The sequence below is a fragment of the Rhizomucor pusillus genome (assembly GCF_041956525.1).
Source record: "Rhizomucor pusillus strain CBS 183.67 unplaced genomic scaffold VTP01scaffold_3, whole genome shotgun sequence".
In the NCBI taxonomy this organism is placed as follows: Eukaryota; Fungi; Mucoromycota; class Mucoromycetes; order Mucorales; family Lichtheimiaceae; genus Rhizomucor; species Rhizomucor pusillus.
This window is the reverse complement of record NW_027192145.1, coordinates 1,064,821-1,092,360: the sequence shown is the minus strand read 5'-3', so window position 1 is coordinate 1,092,360 and position 27,540 is coordinate 1,064,821. Positions and strand designations below refer to the sequence as shown.

Sequence of the window (27,540 nt, the reverse complement as noted above, 5' to 3'; positions counted from 1 at the left end):
GAAAAACGAGACTCTGATGAGCAGAATCAGCGAAGCATCCATTAACTTAAGGCTGAGTGATTTCGAAGGTATTGTCTCTCATTCTTATGAATGCTTAGACAAGTGTCGAAACAGAGAGCAGCTCTGATGTGGTTCTCTGGGCATGCGACATCTGATTTGTCAGCGCATGGGTAACTACGAATTTTATTTTTGTGAGCATGTGATTTCAAAATTTGCTGAGAACGACTTTGCTTTTGGGAAAAGGGTGTATGGTTTTACCGTTCCCACCAAGTTGTGACTTGCTTTGCAACTCATTACGCCAGTCTCTACCTGGGTGTGGATCTCTTCCATCCCATGTATCCATCTTCCCCCATTTGGTGAGATCCCCACCCTGGCCACTACCATGAAGTTGGGTGGACATACTGCATTTTTACAGACAGTTTGCGGTTTGGAGCATCAATTTCGCATCGCACTGGAATCATTCTTCTCGAATTAGAGTCCATGTACACTTGCCATTTCGGGCTTAAACTTGTAACAGTGCGATGCCAGCGCTCCAAATAACGCAAAATGTCTCTCAATGAGTAAAGTTTCGATATCGGAAACATGGATCACGGCTTACCGATATACTAAGCAAATACTAAACCCATCCGGGTCCGGCATTCGTAGCCGTGATCTGTTGCTTAGGCCGGACAAACGGGCCAGGGCGACCATTGCCGCAGGCGTCCGTGTCTCTATTTCATAATATGCCACAGTTCTTGCATACTTGCAAACTATGGTGACGCAAGCCGTCTGCAGTAGTGACATTTTTTCAAGCTCCTCGCTTGGCAATTATGGCAAATCTGATGTATTAACATGGCGTTAGAAGATGTTTGAGAGGGATTTTGCAGTTGCCAGTTACCTGCGACGTTAAGTATTCATCAATAATTACGACCACCAGTTCTCCGCGAGCTTCTCGTCGCTTCAACATGCGGTAAAGCACACCAACGAGACCAGGCCGATGACCCTTCAATGGGACATTATCTTTGCCGAGCATTCAATTGTCAAATACCACCAACGGCAACTTCCCTTCAGAGTTTGGAGTGAACTTCGCTTTTGCCCATTTCTTCTGTTTCATATAAGGCTTTTTCTTGTCTTCTTGTAGAGTCGATCTCACCGCAGATTCATTTTGGATGGGCAATCTGGAAATCCGCGCTGGAAACTTAGCCATTTGTTCTGAGATATTGGTACGTCTTATTGCCTTATTCCTGTAAGATTCCTCCGTCTCCGTTTAAATAGCTTTCTCCTTCGCTTTTGCTTTTTCCGTTCTCGACGGTTTCTCCTCCTGTGTTTTTTCTTCGCAGAGTTGTATTTCTTTCCTCCATTAATGACGACATTCACTAGTTCTTCTTGTGCCCTTTGTTTGCCTTGATATGCTCTGAATCTTTCTCTGCGTCATTGTCGAAGCAATAGAATGTGAATAGCGTTTCCAAGTGTAAGAAAAGATACCGCACATATTTACTGCAGTCTTTGCACTCGGGAAATTGGATTCTATCTCTTCAATGCCATTTCGCTTTCTGGCCTTCTTGAGGTTTTCGTTCCTTTTTGGCGATCCTGTCCATTGGTAATACTCCCTCGTAGACGAACGTCGAATTTCATGCTCTGTGTTTTGAGCACCATATGCAGCTTGGAATATATTCCGTCTCCCGGGATTCAGACCGCAGGGCATGAAATAGTTTTCGATTTCTTCTTTGAAATCTGAAAGTACTAATTCCATCCCGGGACTTTTTGCAGGTCTTGCGAAATGTAACGACAACTGGAAGCCATTGGTTGTGACCATGTTGGTAAACATGGATTCTTCGCTGCTAAACAACGCATAAGAAATTATAAATAACTATTATACTAAAAATCCACTTACTTGAAAAATCGATAGATTGAAATCAAGCACAGTCTTGAACGTATTGGTTGTTGCGTAGTTTCGTGGCCGATTATAATGTTTCTTTGTCAAAGCTTCAGCGAATCGACACAGGTATCCGTCAAACTTTCCTGTTTAAGAATAGCACAGGGTTCATCATATATCGCAAGTCGTTGAACTCAGTCGTACAGTCTTTAGGGCCTAATGTTGCTGCGACCACCATTACAACCACCGTCCTGTCAAAGGGATAAGCCATAACTGTGCACACTGAAATTCCCTATTCGACCGAGTGGTACGAATGGTTCAGAAATTCATCTCCTGGCTGCGTCTCATGCGTTGCACTGTTTGCATCCAATGCTTATAGCACCCCTTTTAGATATTGGATGTCGTCTCGTCTACCCCTGTACTATCCATAGTCTGCCAGGAAGTCGTTCTTCTGCGCCATGCAGATTTCCGTGATGCATCCGAGGAAGCTATTGTTAGAAGGGAAGTCGATATTGTATGGTGCGAAAAAGGCGAGTAACCATTGCCCGAAATATGTCTCAATAAATTCAATCATGAATGTTTTCGGATTCTGGGAGTACGGCATAGAAGAGTATATATCATGTCGGTTTGTAAACGATTTGTACGTGACATCGGTTAAGGTTGAAAAATATCGCAAGTTTGATATGTAGCCTGATTTGATCTCTTATTATGCAGCAACTGATGATCGCAAAGTCTGCAACCCTTCTCCAGATGTTTCGGTATCGTTCTTTCTAATCGACATCTTGATATCCATTGCTTGTTGAAAAGCTTACATCTTCCTTCAAATAATAAATACAAATATTGCAGACTTGCGATGACACCTAATTCTGCCACCATTGATCTCGTTGAAGTTGACGTTGCGCATCGACTAACTGTAGATATTTTGGTCGAAATCAACAAAGTGATCCTTAACAGCGACAAAATTGCGCTTTAATGCTACAGTGTAATAGCTGTTTGGGAAGCTAGCTTCGAAAGAAGTTGTTTTATAGCGAGTATCCATGATGGAAATAAGGTACAATGCTATTTGTTTCACTTCCTATTTTCGGGGGTTGCTTGCAGACACCATTAAGGCGAGCGCTTGGGAATGGATGCGTGCCTGTTCCAAGTTATGCTTGGTTTTGGATTGGATCATCTTATCAACTGAGTCCATTAGTGCCTAATGTTGCTCTTCCCTGTCAAATTCCTGCGACATTTCTTAGACTTATTCTGTGCATGAACGTGCACGGCAGTAGCTGCGCTTGAGGAAAAACAGCCTTGAATGCGTCCAGAGTACCAGCAGTGAAATCTATCGTGGTAATCTCAGGTGCTTTTCCTCCATCTCAAACGATGTTCGTAAGTTATCTGCTGCCCAACGATATGATCCAGCTTTCTTATCACAGATATGCATGCGTCAGCAACAGCGGACGTGTTAAGCTGTGTTCCGCTGATGACATCGATACCCACGATATTGACATAAGGCATGTTGCTTTTGATGCTCCGTAAGGTAATTTTGATGACTTGATCCATCCTTTTTTGATCAATTCGTTCAGCTGCTTCTTGAGTTCCACTAACTCATGACTTGATAGTCGATACAGTTTCTGTGCTGGTATCCTTGCATTCGGATCTGTCGGTATCATGTGGTCCAATTTTGTAAGTCGTGTCGATTTTGACAACTTCAAAGATCCGTTTCGCTTTTTCGACGCTGGTAGAGTGAGCGAAGAAAAGACTTCTGTGGTACTGTACTGGAAACCAACGATACCACGCTCGTAGAGGTATTCCGCCAAATAGGCGATCTTTCCATTGATATTGTCAGCTTTGGAAACAAACGAGTACGAAAATTGCTGACATCCTTTGATATCACCATCCTTTTCGAATCGTCATCGCCCATAGTTTCGCAATCGAGTCTTGGTTTCGCTTCCGCCTTAAGCATTTCGCTACCACTTGTAAATTTGCCTTCATCCAACTTTCGATGCTGATGGAATACGATTGGGATCGAAGCCAAGGCATGTTTACGTTCGTCTTTTGTACGGTTGACGCGTCATGCTTTATCAGAGGGATAATGGTTTTGAACAAGCGTTTTACAGGGTCAGAAAAGACTGATATACGTGTGATACAGCACTTGTCAATTTGAGCGATTCATTGTACTTGGTGAATATTCATCAAAAGATAGTTATATGACGAGGAATAGTCAAATAACGTATGAATAGAAAGAAAAGAAAAGAAAGGTGTCACAGAAAATTGCTCAATATTTGAGGACCGCTTTCGTAGTGTCCGAAACAATCCTCCAAGCAGTTCTTGATATACAAGTCACTTTTCCCACCTACTACGGCAAGTCTATCAGCATATTTCCATATTGTTTTTCCTGTTCAATTACTGTAACTAGATAGTATACACTCACGTAACAGATTGTGAAACTGTTTTGTTATTTCTGTTTCGGTTAAGAAAGAATGCTGTAAACCGGTCTCCATATACATACCGGCTTTTGCCAGATCTAGGGGCTATGTAGCCGCGTAGTCCATGAGTGTCTCAGGGAAGGAACGTTTGTACGCGAAACTGAAGTCAAGAACCAGTATAATGGTGGTGTAGTTTACACAGTAAAACTAAGCTAATCTGAACTACATAGCGGCAGTAGTTTTTGTGCTGGACATCCACTTACTGTGCAGTCTGATGTCCGTTAACAGCGCGAACATTATAAGTATTGCAGACGAATGCGCAAGTAGATAGATAATAGATAGATACAAAAAGTAAAGCTATTGCCTATTGTGAATATAGCTTCCTGCATTCAAATAGTATCTATTTTCGTCCCTCGCTCCTTCTCCAAACATTATTCCATCGCTGTCAGGTCGTGACGTGGTTATCATGTTGTGTCTCACTATTATGGAATATTACGGAGCTACTGTAGTTCCGGTCTGGTCAACTAAATTTCCTTTTTAGTCGGAAAAAGCTGAGTCCGGAGCACCAAATGACTCATGCGCTCTCTTCATAGAGTACCATATTCGAGTGCTTCCAGAGTCAAACGAATTGAGGCGATCGTTGGTAAACATCGGATAGGACAGTCTTTGCTGGAGAAGCATTTATATGATGTACGTAAATCCACCAGCAACCCTACTGTGAATGCCGCATCCGCATGCTTTTTCTTCGCTGCCACAGCAGAGGTAAAAGGATGTAGAGCATCCATTGGATGTAGCGCGAAATTCTATATACTGCACAAGGATAAAATTCCAATTACAGTAGTAGTGACGTCTTCATATGTTCGTCTGTTATGCAAAGTGTTACATTGCCGCAGAGCCATATGGTTGCACAAAGAAGGTTGCAGTGTTGGAAATCGTGTCAGCTTTAAATGCAATAACGTTCTTGAGAGGCACAGGCTAATATGGAAAAAGATAAAATATCAACCGAATTCCTACATTTCTTTCAAGACTTGCTTAATCTATATTATCTGTAAACTTTCAATGATCAAGATGACGCGTTCATTGCCATACTTAAGAATTGGAACCGTCTTTTACTTTCAGGCTTTTCCAAACCGAGCAACCCGTGTTTCTATGCGGACAAAGTCTTGGAGATATTCGAAATCCAAGACAGTCTGAGAATAGAACCGTTTGGTACGCAGCAATAGTCAACTATGCATTCTGGTCATATAAGTGAAGATGTGAATCTGCAACTGCGAGGCGTATAAACGAATAATACTTACAATTGAGGGTCTAAAGGTGCAGACTGAAAACACGCCGTTGCCATCCGAATGGAAGCAGGGAAGCGTAAATTGAAAAGAAGTAGCAAGTCTGTATCCATGTTTGTTACGCGACGCATGTGGAAGAAAGGAGAAAAAAAAGAGGTTGCGTGTCTGTGATTGAAACCGTTGCCATGACAACGTCGAGATACCTGACGCTCCTGTCGGCTTGGGAACTCAGCTCCCGATTGAGTCATTTGGGATCCGAGGCAAGGCGGCGGCTCTTTGTGGCAGCCAAAAGTTTAAAGCGCCCAGATTTCATGCTTCCTTTCTCCTCTTTCTTTTCTTTTTACTTGCTTTACACAGCGAATATGGAAATGCTCTACATTGATTGTATGTATGGGCACATGTTGCGAGCAAATGACTGCAAATATTTAACGTGCCTGTCTTTTTCCAGCTACATCGCATCAGTCTGGTACCTTCACGCCATTCTTGACCTCACCATCATCTTGCAACGAAGCACCTGAAGCATCTTTTGATAAGCTTGCTCACGCAGCATTCTTTTCTACTGCGTCCCTATCTACATCGCAACAGCTAACCCTGGAGCAAATTCACGATTTCCTGGCACAATGCAACGACCCTGAGATATACTATGGAGAGCCTTTTATTCCTGTCCATGAGTTTGATGGCAACCCAAGAAACCTCATTATCAACACTGCACATGCGTCTGAATTACGTGGCTCGACCTCCTCTGCCATTGTGCCGCCGGCTGCGGATTGCCCCATGACACCAGCTTTGAGCGAGACGGAACATACAGACTCCGATTCTTTGGACATGATGAGCATCCCATCCTCGCCCGCAACTTCTGAACTGCTTCTTTTTCCAAGGACATGCGACCTACGGCGGCGCGAGCCCAAATTTCGAGGCAAAGATACTCCAAAGATATCGAATAATCGAATGAAAAAGCATGTGCGCGAAGAACGCCGTTTCCCGTGCCAAATTTGCAATCTAAAGTTCAGCCGTCGATATAACTTGAAAACACACATGCTCACTCACGACGCAAACCGCAAGCGACGATATGAGTGTGCTTTATGCGATAGAGCTTTTGATCGAAAGCACGATCGCGATCGACATCAAACCACAGTCCATAGTGGAAAGAAGGCCTATACTTGCAAAATCTGCAAAAATTCATTCACAAGAAAGGATGCTTTGAATCGTCACATCTGCCACGCGTAATTCTTATCTTGACACGTATGATCTCCTTGTTCCCAGCAGCCTTCTCCTCCCTCTTCTCTTGCTACGATATTCCCTTCTGTGTTCCCAGTTCTCATTATCATCATCATCCCGTACATAGCCCCTCTCCAGCTTTCATCTTCTGTTCCTACTTGTTGTTTCCTGTTCCCCTTTGTTATTCTAGTTTGTGCATATTAGATCTTCTCTTCCAACAAGTGAAAATTGTATAACATACTATTTTACATATCTTCATATGATCTTTTTTTTTGAACGCTGCAGATGTCGTTGAATAATCCGTAGATTTATACCTCCTGCGTGATTGCTTCCGCGGGATATCAAAAGCGTTGACCATGAAATTTCCATCTTATATAGTTTTAACAAAGGCATACGATATTCGCATAAACGCTCCGTATTATCTTACAGATGGCAAATATACGTACTAACATTAGACATATTCAATCTTTATTTCTCAGACGAGAACACAGCTTGCATCACATTCTCTAAGCTCAAACAATCGATATAATTATTGCAGAATGCAAGATATGCAATACATCCAGGACCTGCAAGTAAGCTAGCGGTTAAGTAAAGAACTTTTTTCATTAACACTCACCTTTGATCGCCTTCTATGCCCTGCTTAAACAGTCAACTAGGACAAGTAAATTCTGAATGACCTTCGTTTCAGTTTTCTATGAAGAATCACACATATTTATAGTAATCTCAAGATGCATCGTTCCTCACATGAACCCCTTTCTTGACATCTGTGGGAGAATAAACGAAACCAGAAAATAACAATTTTGCAATGTTGTCTATCCCGCCATAACAAAGTAGGTGTCGTTTTATTCATAACGCTGTACAACAACGGAATTCAATAGTCCAGCATCTTTAAGGGTGCAGTCATTGTCTGTCAGCTGCTTTACAGGGAATGTTGTCTGCAAAGTATATGCCCTGCCTGTCGGTCGAGATCTAATACAAATTCTTTAGTTATTCCTGGATCTTTGTATTCTCTTTAATTTCTTACGCGTCGATGTATCGTCGAATATCGCCGATGGTGTGAGTGTGGTTGAATTTGGATACAAGTCTAGTATCATTAACCATCTTTGCCTGTCCATCCCTGAGTATGTATGAACTTACTTTGTGCCGTCTGCAAGACGAATTTGCACCGAGGTGGTGGGCTGCGACTCATCCACGGTAACTTGCGGTATCGATGCTGGTGCTTGTGAAGCGGAAGATGAAGAGGATGGAAACGCGCCTGGCGTCGAAGGTCCAGGAGAGTAAGCAGCTGGGCTTCCCAATCTGTGGCCGGCGCCTTCAAACGGTTTAGGTGGTGCTTTTGGAGGAGGAACATAATCTTCGTCTTGTCTACGTGCTACTCTCACGTCAACAGGTTGTCCATGGCGTACATTAAGCAGAGACAATGGCGCCCGACTGATATGAAATTCTTCAATACGTATTATTCAAAGGAAAATCTTAGCCAGCTTTGCTTACCCGCTATTGATTGCATTCAGCATAGTTTGATTAGCTGGATCATCGTATCTGTATAAAGGACCGTCGTCCACACTGAAGCCATTGCGCCAAAACGTCAAATATCGTGTTACCTATTCTCTAATATTAGGCTACATATTTGTGAAAAATAAGTGCATACTTACAGGCTCCAAAAGTTCGTCCTCGGAATCCGAATGTACAGTAGGGGTTACAAGCTGTGATGGTTCTTCCTCGCTTCCCAACTTATATCCAGAACCTTTGAAATAGGTTGGCTTCCGCGTCGAAGGTCCAGCTTCTTCTTCAGGTGCAGGTCCTCCTCTAATATAAAGAATTACATTCTTAGCAAACCCTAATCGAAAATGCACAAATGAAGTGACCTACTCGGCAGCCTTCTTTAAGATTTGGTTGATGAGATCGCTGTGCTTGTTAGGCCCCTGAACAACCATGCCTCTATATCCATTTGTTAATAAACATTGGAAATTTAGCACCTGACCGATATCACTTACGACTTCTCTCCTCCTGCATACAGATTTTGGTGTTCGTCGTCAGAATCCTCTGCAGAGTCTGCTCTGTTTAAATCATTCAATGTACGAAACTTTGAGTTTTCACCACTGGAGAATAAAGTTAGCATTTCCAGTATCATAGTCTAAATACATGTATAATACTTGCCTGGGCCTCGTCGAGCGAGATTTACCCGAGCTGCTGGCCCCGCCTGCAGGCATAGCCGACGATCCTCCCAGTGTTTGTGGTTGATTTGCAGGCATCGGACGCGAGCTACCTCCAAGTGTCTGCTCTGCTCCAGAAGGTCCCTGAGAAGATCCAGCACCGATGCCTTCTCCAAGTTCGTAAAACTGATCGACGGCCACCTGAGTTGTTTCACGAGTTGGTAGCTGAACAGCATATTTTTCCTAATTGATACACAAACCTTCAGTTCCCAGCCAGACATTTCCAAGAAAAACTTTGCTTTATCAGCAGAAGCACCTGTCATGCTGCTGAATTCTTGGATGAGCTCGTCTCTGTTCGTCATAGTATGCTTGTTCAACAATGCGAGTTGCGCCAGCAGCGACGACGTGGACGTGGCAAAATCTCCGCTTGGTTCCATGGTCATGCGAAGTTTACTGCATGGCAGCATAGGGATAGCTCCTTTTCATCTATGCAGATATTTGTTACGCCGTTTTATTTAGCTGAGTACTCGTAGAAGCTTGATTGAAGGACCTTTGAATATAGCTTTAAATTTTATCAATATCTTCCCCGTTTCATAGCAAGGGTGACGTACTATCCAAGGACTGCTTCGATAATATCGATAGCCGCTCGCATGCTTGATACACTCTGCTGCCGAGGCTCCTGGACTTTGGATAGGCGATGTGTAATGGTATAGGCGCTTCTAATATACCACTAAATTTCGCATAATCGACTATGATCAGGTTGACGCTGCAGGATTGCATTGACGGTGCTGCACATTTGATTTTTGTGAATTATTCTCTTCTATATGCATTGTTAAGACAGGATATAGTCAAGTAAACCCATTCATATATCAGTTGAGTTGATAGATCAACAGAATAAAAAACAGCGCTCTGGATCTGATCCAGTCCCGCCCGCCGATTTTATGCTCCTGCGGGCGGCATTTCTCTGCACAAGTTGAAAGGAACAAAAACCCGGGTTTTACGAAAACGGTTTGCTCTTTTTCCCGCAAAAGATACAACGCTTATATTTGATATAGACGCTGCTCCATGGAGCGGTCAGATGACATTGAAGAGCAGAGGAGTCATCGTCCACCAAGCCTCGACTACGAAGAGCTCTATGGATGGCCTCCATCCAGCCCACCTCCTTTGTCTCCCCGCCCGGTCCGTCTACGGCCGTAAGTGCTCGCTACCAAGACAGCTACCCAAAGCTGCATAATTATTTTCCTATTTCCTCCGTGCGTGACCATGCTAACATTTTATCATCTTGCATCCTTGAATTCCGGAAAACAGTGATGTTGAGAGGTTAGATTTGCCGTGTCATTCACTGCTGCAACAATGTTTGCTGACCATTTCAACAGTTTAAATCTTCAACGCCCTTCTCCAACTTTTGAAGAGGTCTGATTGCTGCAAGCGTGATAAAGAGCATTAGCAGATATTGACACAAGTAGCTTCGAATATTAGAGATTAGCATTGCAAGATGCTTCCTCTTCTTCTTCGAACTTCTTCCCTCTCTCACCACCCGAACCTTCGCGTCAACCTTTTAACATTGATGACCTTTTTGACGAATCTGTGAACTTTGATCCCTTGATTTTATCACCGGAACCATCAGAAAACGACCCTTATTCACCGCCCCCAAGTCCAACCGACCGGTATTCCCATCGCTCTGAATCCGGAAGAAGAACCCTGTTACCGCAGCTTTCAAGTACTCCAGCGTCATCGTCGGCGTCAAGAACTTACATTGAACAAGATACGGGGCCTTCATCATCATCCGCCGCCAGACGATCTTTGAGTAGTAGCACAGTTTCCTGTTGCAATATCATGCAGACAACGAGATCGGAACAAGCCCAGAAACAGGATTCGTCCAAAGCTATTGGCGAAAGCGATGCGGAAAAGACAGCGTCCGATAAGAGAAAAGGAAAGATGGCTGTCACAAAGGTCCCAAAAATTCAACGCAAAGGCACAAGCGATCGAAAGGGCAAAAAGCGCGCTACCAACACCACCACCACCACCACTACTACTACTACTACTACTACTACTACTGTAACTAATACGACTACAACTACTGCGTCTATTACAAACAGCAGCGAAGGAAGAAAAGCAACATCCACGAGACAGCCACGACGTGTTTCCACACCAATTCGTCGTTCAACAAGAACGTTACGGACACGTAGCCGTACGAATAATACAAGTTCAACTCAACAGACGGGAAGATCTCGTCGTAGGAAAGCTCCGCTGCAAGATTCGGACGGTCAACGTCGCAGAACAAAGCAAAGCACATCGTCGTACCAGCCTCTAAGACGATCAGAGCGTATCATGTCAAGAAATGCAAGAGTAGATATAGCACCATCGCACTAAATCAAAAACTTGTGACATGTATAGTCTGTTGCGCCGTTTTATTAACTACTATACATATCGCAGCATACCCGTATACTACGCAAACACTTATTTGTGTCTTGCTTTCTTTCTAATTACAACATGACCAAACCAACTTTGTATCGATCAATGTCAGGGCATCTCCAGTTGTACAAGTAGTAATTGAGGTGTCCGTCGCCTGGACCAAACTTTAGGTCCTCCATAATCAAGGCATTGTCCATCAGATCTAGCGCGTTAAAAACATCAAAACCATCCTATGGATAGGCTTAATCATCATCTCCTGGAACAATACTCTGGAAATTCATCTCTTTAGACAAACCTTCTTTGCAAGAGTAAGGCCGTCGCGAATCAGCTCCGTCAATCGTTTCTTGATAAATTTATTCTCTTCTGCTTTATTACCCTTGGCTTGCTCAGGGATAGTGAAGGCATAGTAGAACATGTACGCTGCATTTAGAGTGGAATGCTTGGGGTTTCCAATGACAGAGCTGGGCAGCGAATAGTACGAGAACACGTCAGTAATCTTGTGGCTTTCTGGGTCCTATACAGGTAAATAATCAGTTATAAGAACTGTTATGTAATCCAATTAATCACGCATGAGCGATTTACCTCTACAACGTAGCTCCAGACAACTTCTTCGTGGGGCAAGATCCAATGCTCAACGTCCGCGTCGGTTTTGAAAACAGGAGCAATGTCGAAGCGGCTCAAGTAGTTGTTTAGAAGCTCTCGAACTTGAGGTACATCCTCTGGCTTCATAGCTCTCAAGCCTGTCGTGCTCGTTTGTTCAGGTACTTTGTAATGCTTGATCATTCGTGCAAGTGTCCACTTTGTAGGAACACGAGAGAAGTTGCACTCCACCAGTTTTTTGGGATTTAATGAACGATGATAATACCTGCAAGTGGAAACAGGTTTGGGCAACACAACGCCTCCGGTGTAAGCTGCCTGGAAAATGCCTTCCAAATGACTGCGGCGTGTAATCTCCTTGATCAGGACCGGTGCTAGACGTTTTGATCGTAGCTTTTTGTGAATGCAAAGGAAGTTGATCTCAGTCATGGGCTGTGTGCTATATAACCAAAAAACGCAATTAATTAGGTCAATCTATAATACTCTAATGTATACACTTACACATCGTAGGTCCTTATATCTGCCGGAATACCACTAATAAACGCGACAAGTCTCTTGTTGGAAGCTACACGCACACCGACATGCCATGACTTTTTCCATTTTGGCGGCATCAAAGCCCTGTGCAAAACGATGAATTTTCCTGTAACGTTTCTGGTGCTTTTTCTATTACCATTTGAAGAACTTTGCAGAGTAATCGAATCGGAATTGTGCATCGTCATCTTCAACGTAATTGTACGTCAACAATTCATAGAGTTCTTTGACCTTTAAAACTTGTAAGTACAAATACACAGCATAGCAAGTATGGGATTACCTCGGCGTCGTTAGTCATGTCAATTTCGCACCATTCGAACTCTTTAGGTAGAGGAGGAGGAGTCTTTGATACCTGATGCACAGGTACCGAGGGTTCGATTGGACCCATCTCGGAAATATGTTCGCCTTTAACAATATTAATATCCGTTTCCTTTAGAACAATTGGTGTATGACTCACCATGCTGAGGAACAGGCTGCGTACTCCAGAACTTGTGCTCTGCCATAGATTTTGTTCCACCTGCTCCAGACTTGAGCATGCCAGCCTGCTCCATAAGCGCGAGATTCTTAAGCATGTTCTGAAGCTGCTCGCGCATTTCGATTTCTTTCTTGGAAGGCGCTTTATCGCTCGATGATTTGGATGAACCACTCAGCATCTCCACTTGTTTCTTTTGCGCTTTTGTGACAAGTTTGTCAACCTTCTTTGTCAGCTTGTCGAGCTCCTTCTCCGATGGTGCTCCATCCTGGTGTTCCTGTTGATTTTTCTTGTCGTCCTTTGACATTCCTTGCAATGCTAAAATGGAAAACGCGCCTTAAAGAGAAGCTCGACTCCCTACAGTTTTCGTGTTCCGCAACCAACATTAAAGTCCCTATTGGTCTTAGTTGTGTGAATGCGAGGTTAGAGTTCTATGGCAGATGAACGTGGCGAAATGCTCAACTTATCCATACGTACATTAGTATACAGAAATCGAATAAAGCACGGAAGTCGCATAAAGCACAATTTAGTTAACTTCCAATACGTGATACCCACAGCTTCTTAGTTGCTCCTTCACTTATTCCATGAGAAATCTTAATTTTGTATATGTTTCAATTTTATGTTTCTCTTTATATCTCCATCTTATTCTATAAGAGTTTTGTTCTATTTGGAATCTTCTTTATTTTTACGCTGTGCGTTCCTGTACAGCTAATCGTTGGAGCCCATTGGCTCAGCAAATTTATAAGCCGACTACAGGCGCGTTAACGTTTTGCCACCGAGCAATCGCACATCAAATTTAGGCATCTACATAGGAAACAACGTATTCCATCAAACTGACCTTAATATCTCCAAAGTAGTTACATTAATATTGTTTATATCCATAATCTATGTGGCTCAGGATGAAGAGTATGGAAAACTGTGTAGCAAAAACCCATTCGGAACAGAACCGGGAGTTCTCGTGACGATTTCCCGACAGCAAAAGTCAGGCCATTCAAGGGACGCATCCAGCAGCAGCAGTCCCCTTTTTTTCAACACTAATCTCCAGATTCCGTATCTCGTTACCATGCCCGCCAAGTTGCTTACACCTCAGCAGGAAGAATATCGTGAAAAGATCGGTTTTATGGCCGGTCTGAAGGGTGCAGCTATCGGTATTGGCCTCGGTGCCCTGGCAACAGTTGCTGTTTACAGAAGCTCTTCAGCCTTCCGAGCATTGAGCAAACCCATGCAGTCTGTCATGATCGTGTCAGGTAACATAGGAAATGCTAATGCCCTAGATGTTTCTAACAACGTGGCAAACAGGTGCTACTTCTGGCTATCTATTTTCCATGGATCGCGCTTCGACCGCATATGAAAATAATCTGCTTGGTTATGCCGACGAATACTCCCTGGAACAACAGCAGAGCAGCTTGGTCAAGGCAGACGGCTTTGTCGATTCTGCACTCCACTACTTGAACGATAACAGATGGACAGTTATTGGTAAATAACAATCACAGAAATGTGTTGTTTTACTACGAAGCGCTTATTCTTGTTGTATGTACAGGTCTCTCGTGGGCTGCTTCCATGGCGGGTGCACTTGGATACAGCTTCTCGAACCGATACCTCTCCACCCAACAGAAATTGGTCCAGGCTCGTATGTATGCTCAAGCAGTCACGATCGTCGTCCTGATGGCGTCGGCTGGTTTATCCATTTACATGGGAGATGACGATAAGAACAAGAAGCACAATGAGCAGGCAGACGCTCAGCTCCGAGCCGTCTTGAATCTGCCTGTGGAGCAAGAGAAAATTGTACGATAAGCTGATGTTGAGCACAGCATTTGGCTCAATTCCTTCTCCCACCGCCGTAAAACTTGTCCTCCCCTCTCCGAGATCATGTTCCTTTTTCATCGTACCTCCTACATAGACTCTCTTGTTTTCTTTTCTTCTGCCCTTTGATTTGCATTAAATATGCTCTGTGTATTGAACAGCTTAGAAAATCCTTTCTAGCAAAAAAGGGAGTAAAACCAGAAGCATAGCTTTTGCTTACCAACGAGACATCATATTTTTCTTCCCGCTGGGTATAGGTGAAACGCGCTCAGCATTTGGAAGAATTTAGTTTGATCTCAGAAAACCCCTTTTGGTAGCAAGAACGTTCAGCGTGAGAGAGAACGAGAGAGAAGCGATCCCCGGAATTTTGCTCTCGTGCGCTTTTGAAACAAGTGATCGGCTTCTATTACTCGTCCGCTGATCACTTCCTCCTTTCTTGCACGTGGTAGTCTTCACCAGCCCATTTTCCGTCGTACAAAATGCACAGAATTTTAATCGAGACGATCAGTGCACATATGAGCTTGTATACAGTACATTATCATTTCTCAGGACCGCGCGGGTTCAGCCACATGGCGAAAATGCCGCATGGGACGGAATTCATTGGAGCAAGGATGTGCATGCATCTGTGCTAGCGTTGGCATCATCATCATCATCAATTTTGCGGGAAAATCGAGAACTTTGTTTTACTTGCGAGAGTAAACTACAATGAATATGAATATATGTACACATGTCAGTAAAATATACACATGTGAGTGAAAACAAAAAGAAACGCACGCTAGGGGATGGGGATAAGGTATACATGTCGGGGATATAACATATGATATAGATGACGAAAAAAGAAAAGGAAAGAAGGTACTAGAAAAAACAAACGTCTATGTGGAATGGCAAATGAGACGCTTAAGTGGGTTCCCGCGAAAATATCAATAGGGTGGAAGAAAGGGAGTTTGATGAAACTGTTGTTGCATGGGTGCGATTGAGAGAAAACGTGAGAATGTTGCTGCAGAGGAAGAATGCAAGTTGACCATGCATGCCTTTAGTATTGGTTGATCAGAGCGTCGGTTGGACGCATGGTCGGGTTAAAGTGCATGGAGGAGCCGTTCATGTAAGGATACGACGTGTTGTAAAGATCGTGCGATGAAATGGGTATTTGGTCAAAAAGGTTGCCATGTATCGTGCCCATTGTCACGAGGGGTTCCTTGCCGCCAGCAGTGTCTTCGTCGTCGGTCATGGCTGTGTAGTCGTAGTAGCCTTGATACGGACTTGTTTGGTGCGAGGCAAGCACGGGCGAGTTGTATTCCCAGTCGACCACTGTGGCGCTATCCCACTGTTGAGCGGTGGTCACTGCTGCACCGTCATTGGAAGCCATGCTGGCTGCTGCTGCCACGAACAAGTCATCTTCTGATTGGGTCGATGATGAAAGCGAGGCTACAGGATTGGGAGCATCGAAATACATACGGTAATCATAGCCGCCACTGCTGTTGTTGCCGCTGTTGTTATCATTGCTGTAGAGAGTGAAAGGGAGAGCGGGAGCGGCAGAGCGTAACGGTGACGATTGGCAGGATGAGGAAGATGAAGCGTAACCGTAGGCATCGCCTGAAGAGTATAGTTGCGGTTGGATAGGTTCTTGCTTGATAGCGAGTGTGTCTTGAGACCAGGCGGCCGAGGTATCCAATGCAGTGGCCTGGAATGGTGGGTAATTGCCGCCGAAGTGATTGCGCGACGCTTTGTCGTCTTGACTGTCTTGCGACTGATGTTGATACTGGCATGCATCGTTTTCCGTGGTGGTGATGTTTTCGCCTTCTTCGCTGCTGTCGCCGTGGTCGCTTTGCGACGCGTTAGGTCGGGATTTTTGGCGTTTCGTGTGCGTCTTTTTGTGTTGCGCCAAGTTATCGGAACGAGAGAAGCGCTTACCGCAGAGGTTGCAGAGGTAAGGGCGTTCCATGGTGTGCGTGCGTAGGTGTCGTTTGAGATGTTCAAGGCGCTTAAAGTATTTGCCGCAAGAGCTGAGGGGACAGGTGAAGCTACGTGGACCTTCTTCGTCGTTGCGGGTGAGAGGTGTGGAATTGGAGGAATCGGTAGGAGCGGAACGGAAGGCAGGAATATTTGCAGCTGACGATGAGCCGGCGCGTCGGCGTCGTTGTTTGTAGCTCGGAGAACCACCAAAGAGGGAAAAGTTGTTGAAAGCGATTGATGTCGCATTCTTGCTGATGGATAATTCTTGCTGGGATCGGCGGCCGAGGGAGAGGGAGGGTTCGAGCTTAAGGGAAGTTGAGGGTTCTAACAATGGCGAGAGGGAGCCTGCTCCGCTGTTGCTGCTGCTGCTATTGTTACTGCTGTTGTTATTGTTGATATTGTTGATATTGTTGATATTGTACAACTGCGCAGTACTGTTCAAGCACACTTCGAGTTCCAGTTCGCTCAACAGTGTCTTGCGATACTCGTCAAACATTGCCTGAGTGGTATCCAAGGAGATGGAGATAGCAGGGTTTGCTACAGCAAGCGAAGTTGGTTCAACGCCGAGCTTCTCCCGTTTCAAATCGCGCTCGAGAGCATCGAGGAACAAACGATCGTGTGGCACCGAGTACCAGTGAAACACTTTTTGTTTCTTTTGAGTGCGAATACAATTGTGCTTGTACAGGAGGTCCAGGAAACTTGACTTTGGTTCCTCGAGGACTGCATCGGATCCTGGTTTGAGGTTTCGAAGGTCACTGAATATACCTTCTTCGAACTTCTTCATATTCTGGATAGGTCGGCCAAATGCATGGAAACGGAAGACAAGACAGCGGACGATATCAGTGCCGGAGATGAAGAAGGCATCGTTCCAGCGGACGCAAGAGACATGCTCGCCGGCTGGGAGTTCGTGTCTTTTGATGGGAGGCTCGCCCTCGGGTACATCCCAGTTGGAGGGAGCTGACGCCAAGAAGGACTTTAATTGATCAATAAGTGCCAGTCGCTCGTCGACATCTTGTTCTGTCGGGTACGGCATTGCGCTGTCCCGTGGTAAGGCGATAGCTGAGGCCATGTCTAAAAGCTAGAGATGGGTTTGGGGGAAAGAAGTAGGGAAGATAAGGTTAGCGAGATGAGCGAGCGAGTTTATAAGGGCTGATGCGATCATGCAAGCAATAAATTGAGGATCTCATCAGGAGTACGAGAGACTTGCCTGTTGCTGACGCTCTGTCACGTTCTTTTCTGCTTTTCGATAAAAAGTAAATGGATCAAAGGAAAAAGCAGTACAAAATGAGCGCGTTCTTGGGGGCCTTTTATAGGGGCACGAGGAAAACTTTTTTTCTCCAGTGGAAGTCATCGGGCGAGTTTGTTTATCCCCCCTCTCCCCTCTCAAACACTTTGTAGGTTTGTGCTACCAGCATTTTTCTCTTGCCCTTGAAGTGTCTCAGCTTTCTGGGCTTCCGGCGGCTCTGACGTCAAGAAATTTTTGGTATTGCTGGCCCTCAGGTGAGCAGCAGCTTGCTTTCTTTCAAGCATAAAAGCTTTCCTCTGAAACTACAAAGAAATGCTATCAACCCCCATCTTTCTGCTACTATTCTTCATCTGTGTACCAGCGATGGGCGTGCAGGAGGACCCGAGCAAGCCGCAGCTGCTGTATGAGCCCAACGCCCCCGATTATAGGTTTTCCGAAGCTCAGTCCTTGTTTGACAAACTCGCGGTCGACGCATCATTGAGCACTTTTATGGATGCCCTGACGCAAGTTGACAGTGTACTACAGCTCGTCAATAACACTGACATTCAGCAACCATTCACCTTGTTTTGTCCAGTCAACTCGGCATTCCGCGGATTGGATGGCGATTGGCGATCACATCTGGATGCCATTTTAAAGAAACACGTGGTGCCCTCTGTAGAACTGGACGTTGAGCACCTACAGCGCAACCAGGAGCTGCAGACCATGCTAGAAGGTCAAACCATTCAGGTGCACCACCATTTTTTCTCGCGCAAAACTGAACTCGACGGCATTGCTGCAGTGGACACGGACCATCCCATCCAAGCAGCCAATGGTATAGCTTACAGAGTCACCAAAGTTCTGCGGCCCGAATAACTTTTTTCCTTTTTGCTTGTACGACTTTCCACGATGCTTTTCTTTTTTACGTTTTCATCCTCGGGTTTTACCCGATTTGCCATGGCTCATCAATTGTTCAATGACCGTGGCGCATTTCACGATGAACTGACTATACCCCTTTTGGTGGTTCCGTGTACCTCTTCGCTGCCGAAACCTTGTACTCGCTTTATGAGCGCTCTTTTCCCAATCTCTAAAGAACATTTGGCGGAAGAAAAATCTCGTTTGACTGTGCATAAAGTCCTTTACAATATTACCTCTTTCGGACACCAAGGGAACACAGAAAATTGAAAGAAGGTTGCACTGCCTCTTTGCCCCCCAACGTTCCTATGGTAACAAAAAAGCCCTTACAAGTTTTGTTTTGTTGCCAAGTAGCAGCAAACTTTAAAATTCTTTTTGTCACATCCTCAGGAAACAAAAAAGAGAACCTTTTGTTTAGTCCCGTTTTACAACAGCCCATTGTGCTTCACGCTGCTGGCTTGCCTCTTTCAGGTTGTTTCGAATCGAAAACATACCACAAATATCTGCAGTTCATTGCCAGCATCCCCCCATGACTCATCCATTAATTTGTAACTATTGGCTGCACATAGTATCAGCTTATGACATACTCCTTGAACATCAGGGCTGTGCATCTTGAGCCTTTTAGCCTGTCAAACTTGCAAAGAACTCGTGCATTTTGCCAAATTAATTCCATGTATTAGGTCGCTCTTCTGCTTTCGGTGCCACATCTGATACTGATTTTCTGGAGCGTGCGAAACCAGAATTCTTCAAAGAAAAGTTTCACGATCAGACATTATATTAGCATTATTTTTAACTCTACATATTCAAGGTGATGGTGGAAGGTTCTGTTTTATCGATATACGGGAGTTTACGATCGCCGAGCAGACTTGGCGATGCAATCCTATGGATTCTGATAGACTAATAGTTTGTCGTATACACTCATTGGATGTTGAAGAAGTGACAAGGAGTGGTATCATGTCCACGAAACCATGGTTTGCTGCATAGAGCAGAGAAGGATTGTTGCCATTCGATAGACACGGCGACGCACCGTATGATCGCAGGAGACGGACAAGATCGATCTTTCGCTGTTGCACGGAGAGGGAAATGGCTGTTTCTGGTATATGGTCGTCTGACAGTGGCGTATTTACATCGAAGCCCGCCTTTATCAGTAACTGTAGACATTCGATGCGATTCCACTGTACTGCCAATTTTAGTAGCGAGCGCTTGTGATCAGCGGGTATAGGTGTGTCCTTTATCTCGTCCAATAGAAGTTGCAAAATAGGGGCATATCCGCCCATGACTGCTTCTTCGAGCACGGAGCGGTCTTCGAGGGTCCTTGCCGTCCAGAGGGTATTTACACTCTTGAGGTATCGTAGCAAAATCTTCGTGCACTCCAAGCGACGATGGAAGACCGCTAGATGGAGCGGCAATCGACGGTTTTCATCTTGGATATCTACGCGTGCATTGTGCAGGATGAGGGATTCCAGACAATCCGGCTGATTTGCAATCACAGCTTTGTGTATCGGTGCCTGATCCAGGAAATCGGTTGCGTTGACGTCGATCGTTGGTTGCTGCAGCAATATTTCAAGGCCAATCTTGAAACCCACAGTCGCTGCAACGTGCAAAGCTGTGGATCGTTCTTGACCGTATGCAGCATTCGGATCTACCTCACTTCGGCTCAGCAGTATTTTGAGCGCCTCTTCTGACTGTCCCGTGCATGCCCAAATGAGCAAACTGCGACCTTTACGCTGATCGCAAACATTGGGAGAACCACCGTTCTTCAAGTACTGCTCCAAAAGTGTGTGGTCAAACCTTGCATGTTTCCTGTCTCTGACCAGCGCCGAACCCGAGCGTTTCCGCTTTTGACATTGTGAATTGTGGTTGTTGGTGATTGTAGCTGCTTCGCTGCCGTCCGGTGATACGGGTGGGGACGGCAAGGTAATGATAGATGTGTCAAGTCGTCGTGGAAGCATGTTGTTGCGTGGAACAGAAAGGTGGCATGTCCATCCAGAACATAAAGAATTTTATATCAGCGTGCGCGTTTAAATGATTTCTTGGCAAGGTCTAATGGGATCGTACTTTGCCAAGCGTTTTCCTTGCTCCCTGTGCAGCTTGATTCCGAAAACCAACAACACCGCGCACAGCCTAATCCAAATATACCCTCTCTCCTCTGCTACTAACTACCAATAGTTTGTACTAGACGCCGGTCCCTATTTTCTGCTAGCTGCCAGTAGAATCGGCGATCACTCTGTCTACGTGACGATTTGTGCCAAGCTTGTCCAGCCCAGCGTGTGTCATCATTATTCTTTGTAACGCTAACCAAGACCGGGCGGAATTAAGAGGATTAGGCAACGAGAGCCAAGAGCAGCTCGATGTGCTACATGTGCTAACGACATGGTATAATGATAAGGCCATATGAATTATCGATCATGCGCTCGCATTATTTCCTAGCATTAGTCCTGCTACCAAATGTGATGTACGCCGTAGCTGCCCACACCACCCCTTATATTGCGACGCAAATTTTGCCCAATCATCTGCATGAACACACGCAGCCTTCCTTACGTTGCATAAGGCAGAACACAACTCCTCGATATACGAGTTGCTCTTCTATCGTTATGGAAGTCTGCACAGACTGGTAACCATCGGATCTCTTTGAAATAAAGTATGCATTTCCTTTACAAACAATCCAGGGAATCAGCATATCATTTATCAAGAATCTGTATTCTCTTGCCGGCGATCTACTTTAGCGATTCCCAAGTAGCAAGAGCAGCATCATGTTTCTGTACGTGCATAAGTTGAATTCATCAAGCTCTCGGCAATAGTTATATTTTGTGCACAATGAGCCTAATTTTTACAAAATGATCCGCCGGAGTATGCAATAGGCTTATCGTAAACTATCAAAAATTTGAGATTGTCATTACTATCTAACATCATACTAGTTTTGCAGAGTGTAAGAGGAAACTAGGTCGCAATGTACTCTTTTGGGCAGAAGAATTTGCCAAGATGCGCCCAACCTTAAAGGGCCGACTTTCCTATTACGCCATTGGTGCCGATCTTGTTTCTCCATGCAAAGTCAACGTTCTTGTTCTCGTTCCTCGTTACACAAGAGAACACATGCGCAAAGGATCTCCCCAACAGGTATTGTTTTGATCAACAATTTACTTAAGCCCACAAATAACAAATACAACAAAGGCTAAAGAAGTTTCCGTACATGGCTGTTTTTGAGCAGAAGTATGCGTTGCATTGCACTTGATATACTACATTGTATGGGGGACCTTCTCCAATGTGAACACGGTCCCCCTCCATGCACGGTGGCGATCATTAGCGGTAAACAAACAAGCATCGCCTTTTTCTCGATAGACTGATGGGCGATTGTAAAACCGGGAATGATAAATCTTGTTAGACCAGTTTCCCAGCAAGAGAGCCAATCTCTTGCAGTTGTTTGTTTATATATGATTGTTGTGAACAGATTGGGCGCTACATATCTTTTCAGATAGTCAATGAGCCCGCATTGGCAGTGGCGTTGTTAAGCGCGCATAACCAGGGACTCCACTATCTTGTTCATCCATTTCTTTCACAACGCCTTCACAGGAATTAGATGCGGATAGTTTTGAAATAAACTTTTCCCAGCTATCAAATACCGCATCTTCAGGAGATCTGGGCTCACTGTGCTTATCAACGATCAGGCTTTCTTGTAGCATGCATTTAAGCGTACTCAACAGCGACGTAGAGCTCTGCTTTAGTTCTTGGCCAAGATGCACCTCTTGGATTTATCTTCCCCAGAAATAAAATACAGTATCAGAGAATGATCGGCCGCAGCGACAACGAAGAGGTGCTACACAAGGTTATGTTTCCACCGACGTCTTTAAATACTTATGCATAGTTCTAGTTTCTCCAGGACTTTTTTCTTTACAAGCTCTTCACGCTTCGCTTCGTTCGCTGCGTTTGGTTCGCTGAAGATCATGGCTGATTTGGGGCTGTAGAATAAACTCGCTCGGCCTTCATAAATCGGAATTCGACGGCACTAGTGAAGGGATGCAAAACCGCTGGAGAATTCCGGTTTATTCAGACCGGCGCTCGCATAATCGAAGCTTCTTGCTGCTTAAAACAAATACACAAACGGTCTTCTTATACTGAGCGGCTACAGGATTTTGCTTGAAAATAGCGAGACTTGAAAGTTGAGACATAAAGATATTCAGTGACGTTGAACCGAATTTCTAGCGCAATTGTAGTGATGCACAATATTTATAATCGTGCTCTGAGTATCCCATACGTAACGTGCTAGGGCTTAAGTAGTGTATTTCGATCGAAAGTCATTTATGAAGATAGAAGTACGGGGAGGAATACAGAAAGTATCAAAGTAGAAGGCCGTTTGAACCGCATTTGAAGTGATGTGATGCGGTCCACATTAAACGTCTCATTGTAAAAGGTTCACTTCATTTACTACCGTTTTGGTCGGTATGTATCATTACAAAAAGGAAGTTTGCTTATCGACATGATCACTCATAGCAATCATTGCTTCTTATCAGAATGTCAGCTTTAAGAACGTGAGTCGTCTGCCTGATTGAACATAACCGATCAGTAATATAAGCTGATCTACCTGAAGCGAAGCTTATAGGAAGGCAGATTTCTAAGTCGATAGAATATTGGGTCCAATTATGTTTCAGATTGGAAGTTTCTTGGCTGATGTTCATTTTCTTCCGAATCGACTATTCTATCAAGCTGGAGGTCTGTAATTTCGCCAGGAAACCGAAACATTAACTGACTTGTTGATATGCCCGGATGATTTCACGTTGTATAGCCGGTAATATTTACCAAAGTCATCTCCAAGTGAAACTACTTCTCCACTGAGAGACACGTGTACAATAACCTTGGGATTAGGCTTGGTTGTTCTCAGCGATATCATCTCTCAGAAAATTGTCAATGACTACTATGGTATAGGTCTGTTTCTTTCCTTACGATGAACATACTTAGAGAAATAACATCTGTGTTGATAGCTATTTGAAGAAGATAGGAACATCCGTTGCATGCTTGCTTTCTGATTGGCAACGTCGAGCAAGCACACAAACGCAAGGAAGGGGATCACTTGCCCCTCCAAATTGAACGAGCGAGTTCTTCCAGTGATTGTCTTTGTTTCCTTTTTCGCAACAAACCCACAGACCATATGTATGGGCTGAATCACGGCTATACTGTTAGCAGCAAGTCTTCCATGGGCAAGTACAGAGACACGGAGTGTCGCTGTTGAGATGACGGAAACTTCTAATGTTGCCACCCCCACAGTGAAATCTATGCGGCGAGCACGGCGAGTGGAACGCATATTGGCTGCATTCGCAAAGAGGGATCTGGAAGCATTGCGAGAATTAGCGCAGGCTCCAGGAGGTTTTATATTAGATAGCGTGCGAAAACTAGTCTGGTATGCATGGCCCTACAGCTTTTACGCCCTATTGTCTGATCTATTCCTTCTGTCTTCGCAGGCCGGCTTTGTTACACACGCATCATGGCTGCTACGTAAACGAGAAAGGGAGTGGTACGTGCGACACGTTCTATCGTTAACGATATTCAATCAGCTGATAACATGGAAACAGAAAAGGATCTAGCGGATCCAAACCAGATATCTAAAGACGTGGAACGCTCCCTCTATTATTACCCTCCAGGTCCGCAATTGCAAGACTAGAGAAATTCAGCGTGCATAACAATGGTCTTTTAGATATCTCGCCGACGCATAAAGTTTACAAACAAAAGGAATTACACAGTCTCATTATCGAAATATTATGGAGAAATCCTAAACTCAAGTATTACCAGGTAATTTAATGGCATCTCTTAGTAAGGCCAAGGTAACTAACAAGGATGAGTAATCATCAAACAAAGGGTTTCCATGACATTTGTAGCTGCTTTCTGCTGGTTCTCGGAAAGAAGGATGCGATACCAGCTGCGGAAAATGCTGCTCTGTTCTTTTTGAGATATCCTTTTTTTTTTCTTCCGTTGAGAATGATCTAACTTGAAACCTTTATTTAATCCTTAACCGTGTGACACGGATGCGATGCTCGATTCATTTGATCCCGTATCAAAGCAACTTCAACTGATGAGCACAATCATACAATACGAAGATATTGAGCTCACTGCACATTTAGAAAGGTATATACATGGTGGTCGACTCTGGTTGGAAAAATTTTCTAACAACGTATCGAGGTGCAACATCATGCCTTACTATGCATTAAGCTGGATCTTGACGTGGTTCAGCCATGATCTGGAAAGTCTGGATAAGATTGCAAGGCTATTCGATTTATTTGTTGCTAGTTCACCTTTAATGCCAGTCTATGTTGCTAGTGCAGTAAGTAAAAACAAGAAGGAACATACGTACGATATTCTATTCAACACATGCATTGTCCGTATATGCAGATCACTTTGCTTCGTCGACGCGAAATCCTCCAAGCTGATGCTGATTTATTACACTCTCTAATTACACATATTCCTCAGGATATCGATGTAGATCTTGTTGTTCAGACAGCCTTGCAACTTGAGAAACGATATCCACCTCTGGAACTGCAGAAACGGAGCGGATTGTGGCTACACAATGAGTAAGTGTAGAACTCGAAATACACGCAAGAATCAGGTGACCGATGCTAGTCGTTTCAGATCTCCAGTAAATACGTGGCAGGAGGACTGGAAACCATTAGGCTGGAATGATGTGCCCGATCGCCTCAAGGCAGATAGCTATCTGGATTGTTCTATCAGTAAAGAGGAATGGGAAGAAGATATGCTGCAAATGTGGCATACACGGCGACTATCTGACATTGACCGGATATCCTCACAGCATCAATAATACGCTCGTCAAATCATCACCATCATATATATCACTGCATTACATATACGACATTAATTCACACATCCACAAAGCATCACCCTGGTTTTTGTTTCACTGTTTCATTCTTCACTTTTAATTAATAATAACAGGAACAAATCGAAAGCGATGAAATATAATACAGAAAATGGAAGGGAGCATGTCTAAAAGGGAAAAGAAAGGAAATGCGAAAGCTATATGCAAATTAGGCCTTGAATGCGGCTTCGACGCTGGCCAGGACGCGTTGAATGGCCAAGTCGGTTTCTTCCTCGGTGATATTGAGTGGAGGAATCAAACGCAAAGTCTCGTAGATTGAAGTAGTCAAGAGCAGGGTATCCATCTTGAAAGCTTCAGCAGCAACCTTAGAAGCAAAACCCTTTGGTACGCCCATGAATTCAATACCAATCATCAAGCCAAGACCGCGTACGTCTACGGTGACACCAGGAGGCAGCAATGCGGGGAGCTTGGAACGGAAGGCGGAGAAGAATTGTTCCGATCTATTATCAACCGAGCGCACATAAGGTTTTTCCATACTTGGACCTTTTTCAGAAGGATTTCACCATCATCATCTTTACCTAGCATTGCAGTTATCCAGCAGCTTCTCCTTGTCAAAGACATCCAGAGTTGCCTTGGCAGCCGCGCATGCGATAGCATTGCCAGCATATGTACCGCCCATTGAACCAGCAGGTTGACGATCCATCAATTCCTTGCGTGATACAATACCGGAAAGGGGATAGCCAGAAGCAATACCCTTTGCCATAACCATTATATCGGGCACAACATCGTAGTGCTCGACTGCAAACATTTTGCCGGTACGGCCAAAGCCGGATTGGACTTCATCGCAGATAAGCAAGATACCGTGCTTGTCACAGATCTCTCGAAGGCCCTTCAAGAAACCTATTGTTATATTTAGAGGGATACGAGCGTTAGCGTCATGACACGTATAGATAAGGTTTGGATGATATAGATCTTACCCTTGGGAGGAGGTACGTAACCACCCTCGCCCTGCACAGTTTCGACGATCATTGCGGCGGTATCCTCGGGTGCTGATCGCTGCTTGAGTAAGAGTTCGACTTGAGCCAAGGACTCCTCAGAACACCACTCGGGCGTGAACTTTTCGGGGTCGGTGCGGTGAGCAGCCCACTGTTGGTAGTAAGGGAATGGGGCGACGTGGACGCCAGGCATGAGAGGGTTGAAACCAGCGCCGTACACGGTCTTGGAGGTGGTCATGGCCATAGTACCGAAGGTACGACCGTGATAAGAGCCTTGGAAGACAATGACGTTCTGACGCTTGGTAGCTTGACGTGCCAACTTGATGGAAGCTTCGACAGCCTCAGCCCCAGAGTTCCAAAAGAAGAATGTATCCAAGCTCGGATCAGGCATTCTAGGCTTGAGCTTCTCGATCAACTCAAGCATGGGACGGTGGAAGACAATGTTGACTTGACCGTGAGAGAGCTTGGCAGCTTGCTCTTGCACAGCCTTGACAACGTCAGGGTGGCAGTGACCTAAAAAGAACATTCATGCATCAGCCCTTGCACTAAACCGTTTCTACACGTTGTCGCGCTTACCTGTAGAGGTGACACCGATACCTATAGGAATGTAAATGCGTGAGTGATCTTCCGTAAGACATCATTTACGGAATACGAGTGTGTATTTTACCAGTTGTCAAATCAAAGTACTTTTTGCCATCGACGGTCCATACATAGGCGCCTTGGCCGCGTTCAATAACAAGATCGGTGCTGCGGCCAATACCACGAGCGATGTGCTGCTTGCCGAACTGTGCGAGCTTGGAAGAGAGAGACATGACTTTTCAAGAAAGAAAGACGGACAGAGAAAAAGAAGAACTGGTGGCAATGCGAGATCCCTTTATATGGAGATGCGCCTCTTCAAAG

The 27,540-nt window shown here is 44.6% G+C and overlaps 12 protein-coding genes across 12 annotated transcripts; 5 read left to right on the top strand and 7 right to left on the bottom strand.

Moving 5' to 3' along the window:
• Nucleotides 1-616: 616 nt before the first annotated feature.
• VTP01DRAFT_6641 (uncharacterized protein) lies at nucleotides 617-1,732 on the bottom strand (the record flags this gene model as incomplete). Its single annotated transcript, XM_069385565.1, has 4 exons — nucleotides 617-710; nucleotides 760-818; nucleotides 878-999; nucleotides 1,357-1,732. 4 exons carry the CDS (start codon nucleotides 1,730-1,732, stop codon nucleotides 617-619), a joined length of 651 nt encoding a protein of 216 aa, XP_069243014.1.
• A 1,447-nt stretch (nucleotides 1,733-3,179) lies between these two features.
• Nucleotides 3,180-3,803, bottom strand: VTP01DRAFT_6640 (uncharacterized protein; the record flags this gene model as incomplete). Its single annotated transcript, XM_069385564.1, has 3 exons — nucleotides 3,180-3,263; nucleotides 3,334-3,666; nucleotides 3,735-3,803. The coding sequence occupies 3 exons, from the start codon at nucleotides 3,801-3,803 to the stop codon at nucleotides 3,180-3,182; spliced, it is 486 nt and encodes a 161-aa protein (XP_069243013.1).
• A 2,108-nt stretch (nucleotides 3,804-5,911) lies between these two features.
• VTP01DRAFT_6639 (uncharacterized protein) lies at nucleotides 5,912-6,776 on the top strand (the record flags this gene model as incomplete). Its single annotated transcript, XM_069385562.1, has 2 exons — nucleotides 5,912-5,933; nucleotides 5,998-6,776. 2 exons carry the CDS (start codon nucleotides 5,912-5,914, stop codon nucleotides 6,774-6,776), a joined length of 801 nt encoding a protein of 266 aa, XP_069243012.1.
• An 833-nt stretch (nucleotides 6,777-7,609) lies between these two features.
• Nucleotides 7,610-9,387, bottom strand: VTP01DRAFT_6638 (uncharacterized protein; the record flags this gene model as incomplete). Its single annotated transcript, XM_069385561.1, has 9 exons — nucleotides 7,610-7,736; nucleotides 7,792-7,851; nucleotides 7,905-8,198; nucleotides 8,259-8,368; nucleotides 8,420-8,573; nucleotides 8,637-8,705; nucleotides 8,762-8,866; nucleotides 8,925-9,121; nucleotides 9,181-9,387. The coding sequence occupies 9 exons, from the start codon at nucleotides 9,385-9,387 to the stop codon at nucleotides 7,610-7,612; spliced, it is 1,323 nt and encodes a 440-aa protein (XP_069243011.1).
• Nucleotides 9,388-10,273: 886 nt separating this feature from the next.
• VTP01DRAFT_6637 (uncharacterized protein) lies at nucleotides 10,274-11,293 on the top strand (the record flags this gene model as incomplete). Its single annotated transcript, XM_069385560.1, has 2 exons — nucleotides 10,274-10,333; nucleotides 10,400-11,293. The coding sequence occupies 2 exons, from the start codon at nucleotides 10,274-10,276 to the stop codon at nucleotides 11,291-11,293; spliced, it is 954 nt and encodes a 317-aa protein (XP_069243010.1).
• A 113-nt stretch (nucleotides 11,294-11,406) lies between these two features.
• VTP01DRAFT_6636 (uncharacterized protein) lies at nucleotides 11,407-13,242 on the bottom strand (the record flags this gene model as incomplete). The annotated part of the gene is made up of 7 exons (XM_069385559.1): nucleotides 11,407-11,565; nucleotides 11,631-11,849; nucleotides 11,918-12,371; nucleotides 12,434-12,550; nucleotides 12,603-12,694; nucleotides 12,744-12,868; nucleotides 12,921-13,242. The coding sequence occupies 7 exons, from the start codon at nucleotides 13,240-13,242 to the stop codon at nucleotides 11,407-11,409; spliced, it is 1,488 nt and encodes a 495-aa protein (XP_069243009.1).
• A 756-nt stretch (nucleotides 13,243-13,998) lies between these two features.
• On the top strand, nucleotides 13,999-14,729 carry VTP01DRAFT_6635 (uncharacterized protein; the record flags this gene model as incomplete). The annotated part of the gene is made up of 3 exons (XM_069385558.1): nucleotides 13,999-14,182; nucleotides 14,235-14,411; nucleotides 14,476-14,729. The coding sequence occupies 3 exons, from the start codon at nucleotides 13,999-14,001 to the stop codon at nucleotides 14,727-14,729; spliced, it is 615 nt and encodes a 204-aa protein (XP_069243008.1).
• Nucleotides 14,730-15,771: 1,042 nt separating this feature from the next.
• VTP01DRAFT_6634 (uncharacterized protein) lies at nucleotides 15,772-17,760 on the bottom strand (the record flags this gene model as incomplete). Its single annotated transcript, XM_069385557.1, has 1 exon — nucleotides 15,772-17,760. The coding sequence occupies one exon, from the start codon at nucleotides 17,758-17,760 to the stop codon at nucleotides 15,772-15,774; it is 1,989 nt and encodes a 662-aa protein (XP_069243007.1).
• A 540-nt stretch (nucleotides 17,761-18,300) lies between these two features.
• Nucleotides 18,301-18,789, top strand: VTP01DRAFT_6633 (uncharacterized protein; the record flags this gene model as incomplete). The annotated part of the gene is made up of 1 exon (XM_069385556.1): nucleotides 18,301-18,789. The coding sequence occupies one exon, from the start codon at nucleotides 18,301-18,303 to the stop codon at nucleotides 18,787-18,789; it is 489 nt and encodes a 162-aa protein (XP_069243006.1).
• An 842-nt stretch (nucleotides 18,790-19,631) lies between these two features.
• Nucleotides 19,632-20,780, bottom strand: VTP01DRAFT_6632 (uncharacterized protein; the record flags this gene model as incomplete). Its single annotated transcript, XM_069385555.1, has 1 exon — nucleotides 19,632-20,780. The coding sequence occupies one exon, from the start codon at nucleotides 20,778-20,780 to the stop codon at nucleotides 19,632-19,634; it is 1,149 nt and encodes a 382-aa protein (XP_069243005.1).
• Nucleotides 20,781-23,971: 3,191 nt separating this feature from the next.
• VTP01DRAFT_6631 (uncharacterized protein) lies at nucleotides 23,972-25,630 on the top strand (the record flags this gene model as incomplete). Its single annotated transcript, XM_069385554.1, has 10 exons — nucleotides 23,972-24,020; nucleotides 24,088-24,220; nucleotides 24,282-24,334; nucleotides 24,393-24,461; nucleotides 24,515-24,609; nucleotides 24,676-24,767; nucleotides 24,841-24,942; nucleotides 24,997-25,138; nucleotides 25,207-25,385; nucleotides 25,444-25,630. 10 exons carry the CDS (start codon nucleotides 23,972-23,974, stop codon nucleotides 25,628-25,630), a joined length of 1,101 nt encoding a protein of 366 aa, XP_069243004.1.
• A 223-nt stretch (nucleotides 25,631-25,853) lies between these two features.
• Nucleotides 25,854-27,452, bottom strand: VTP01DRAFT_6630 (uncharacterized protein; the record flags this gene model as incomplete). The annotated part of the gene is made up of 5 exons (XM_069385553.1): nucleotides 25,854-26,145; nucleotides 26,224-26,545; nucleotides 26,623-27,153; nucleotides 27,217-27,237; nucleotides 27,308-27,452. 5 exons carry the CDS (start codon nucleotides 27,450-27,452, stop codon nucleotides 25,854-25,856), a joined length of 1,311 nt encoding a protein of 436 aa, XP_069243003.1.
• Nucleotides 27,453-27,540: the final 88 nt, after the last annotated feature.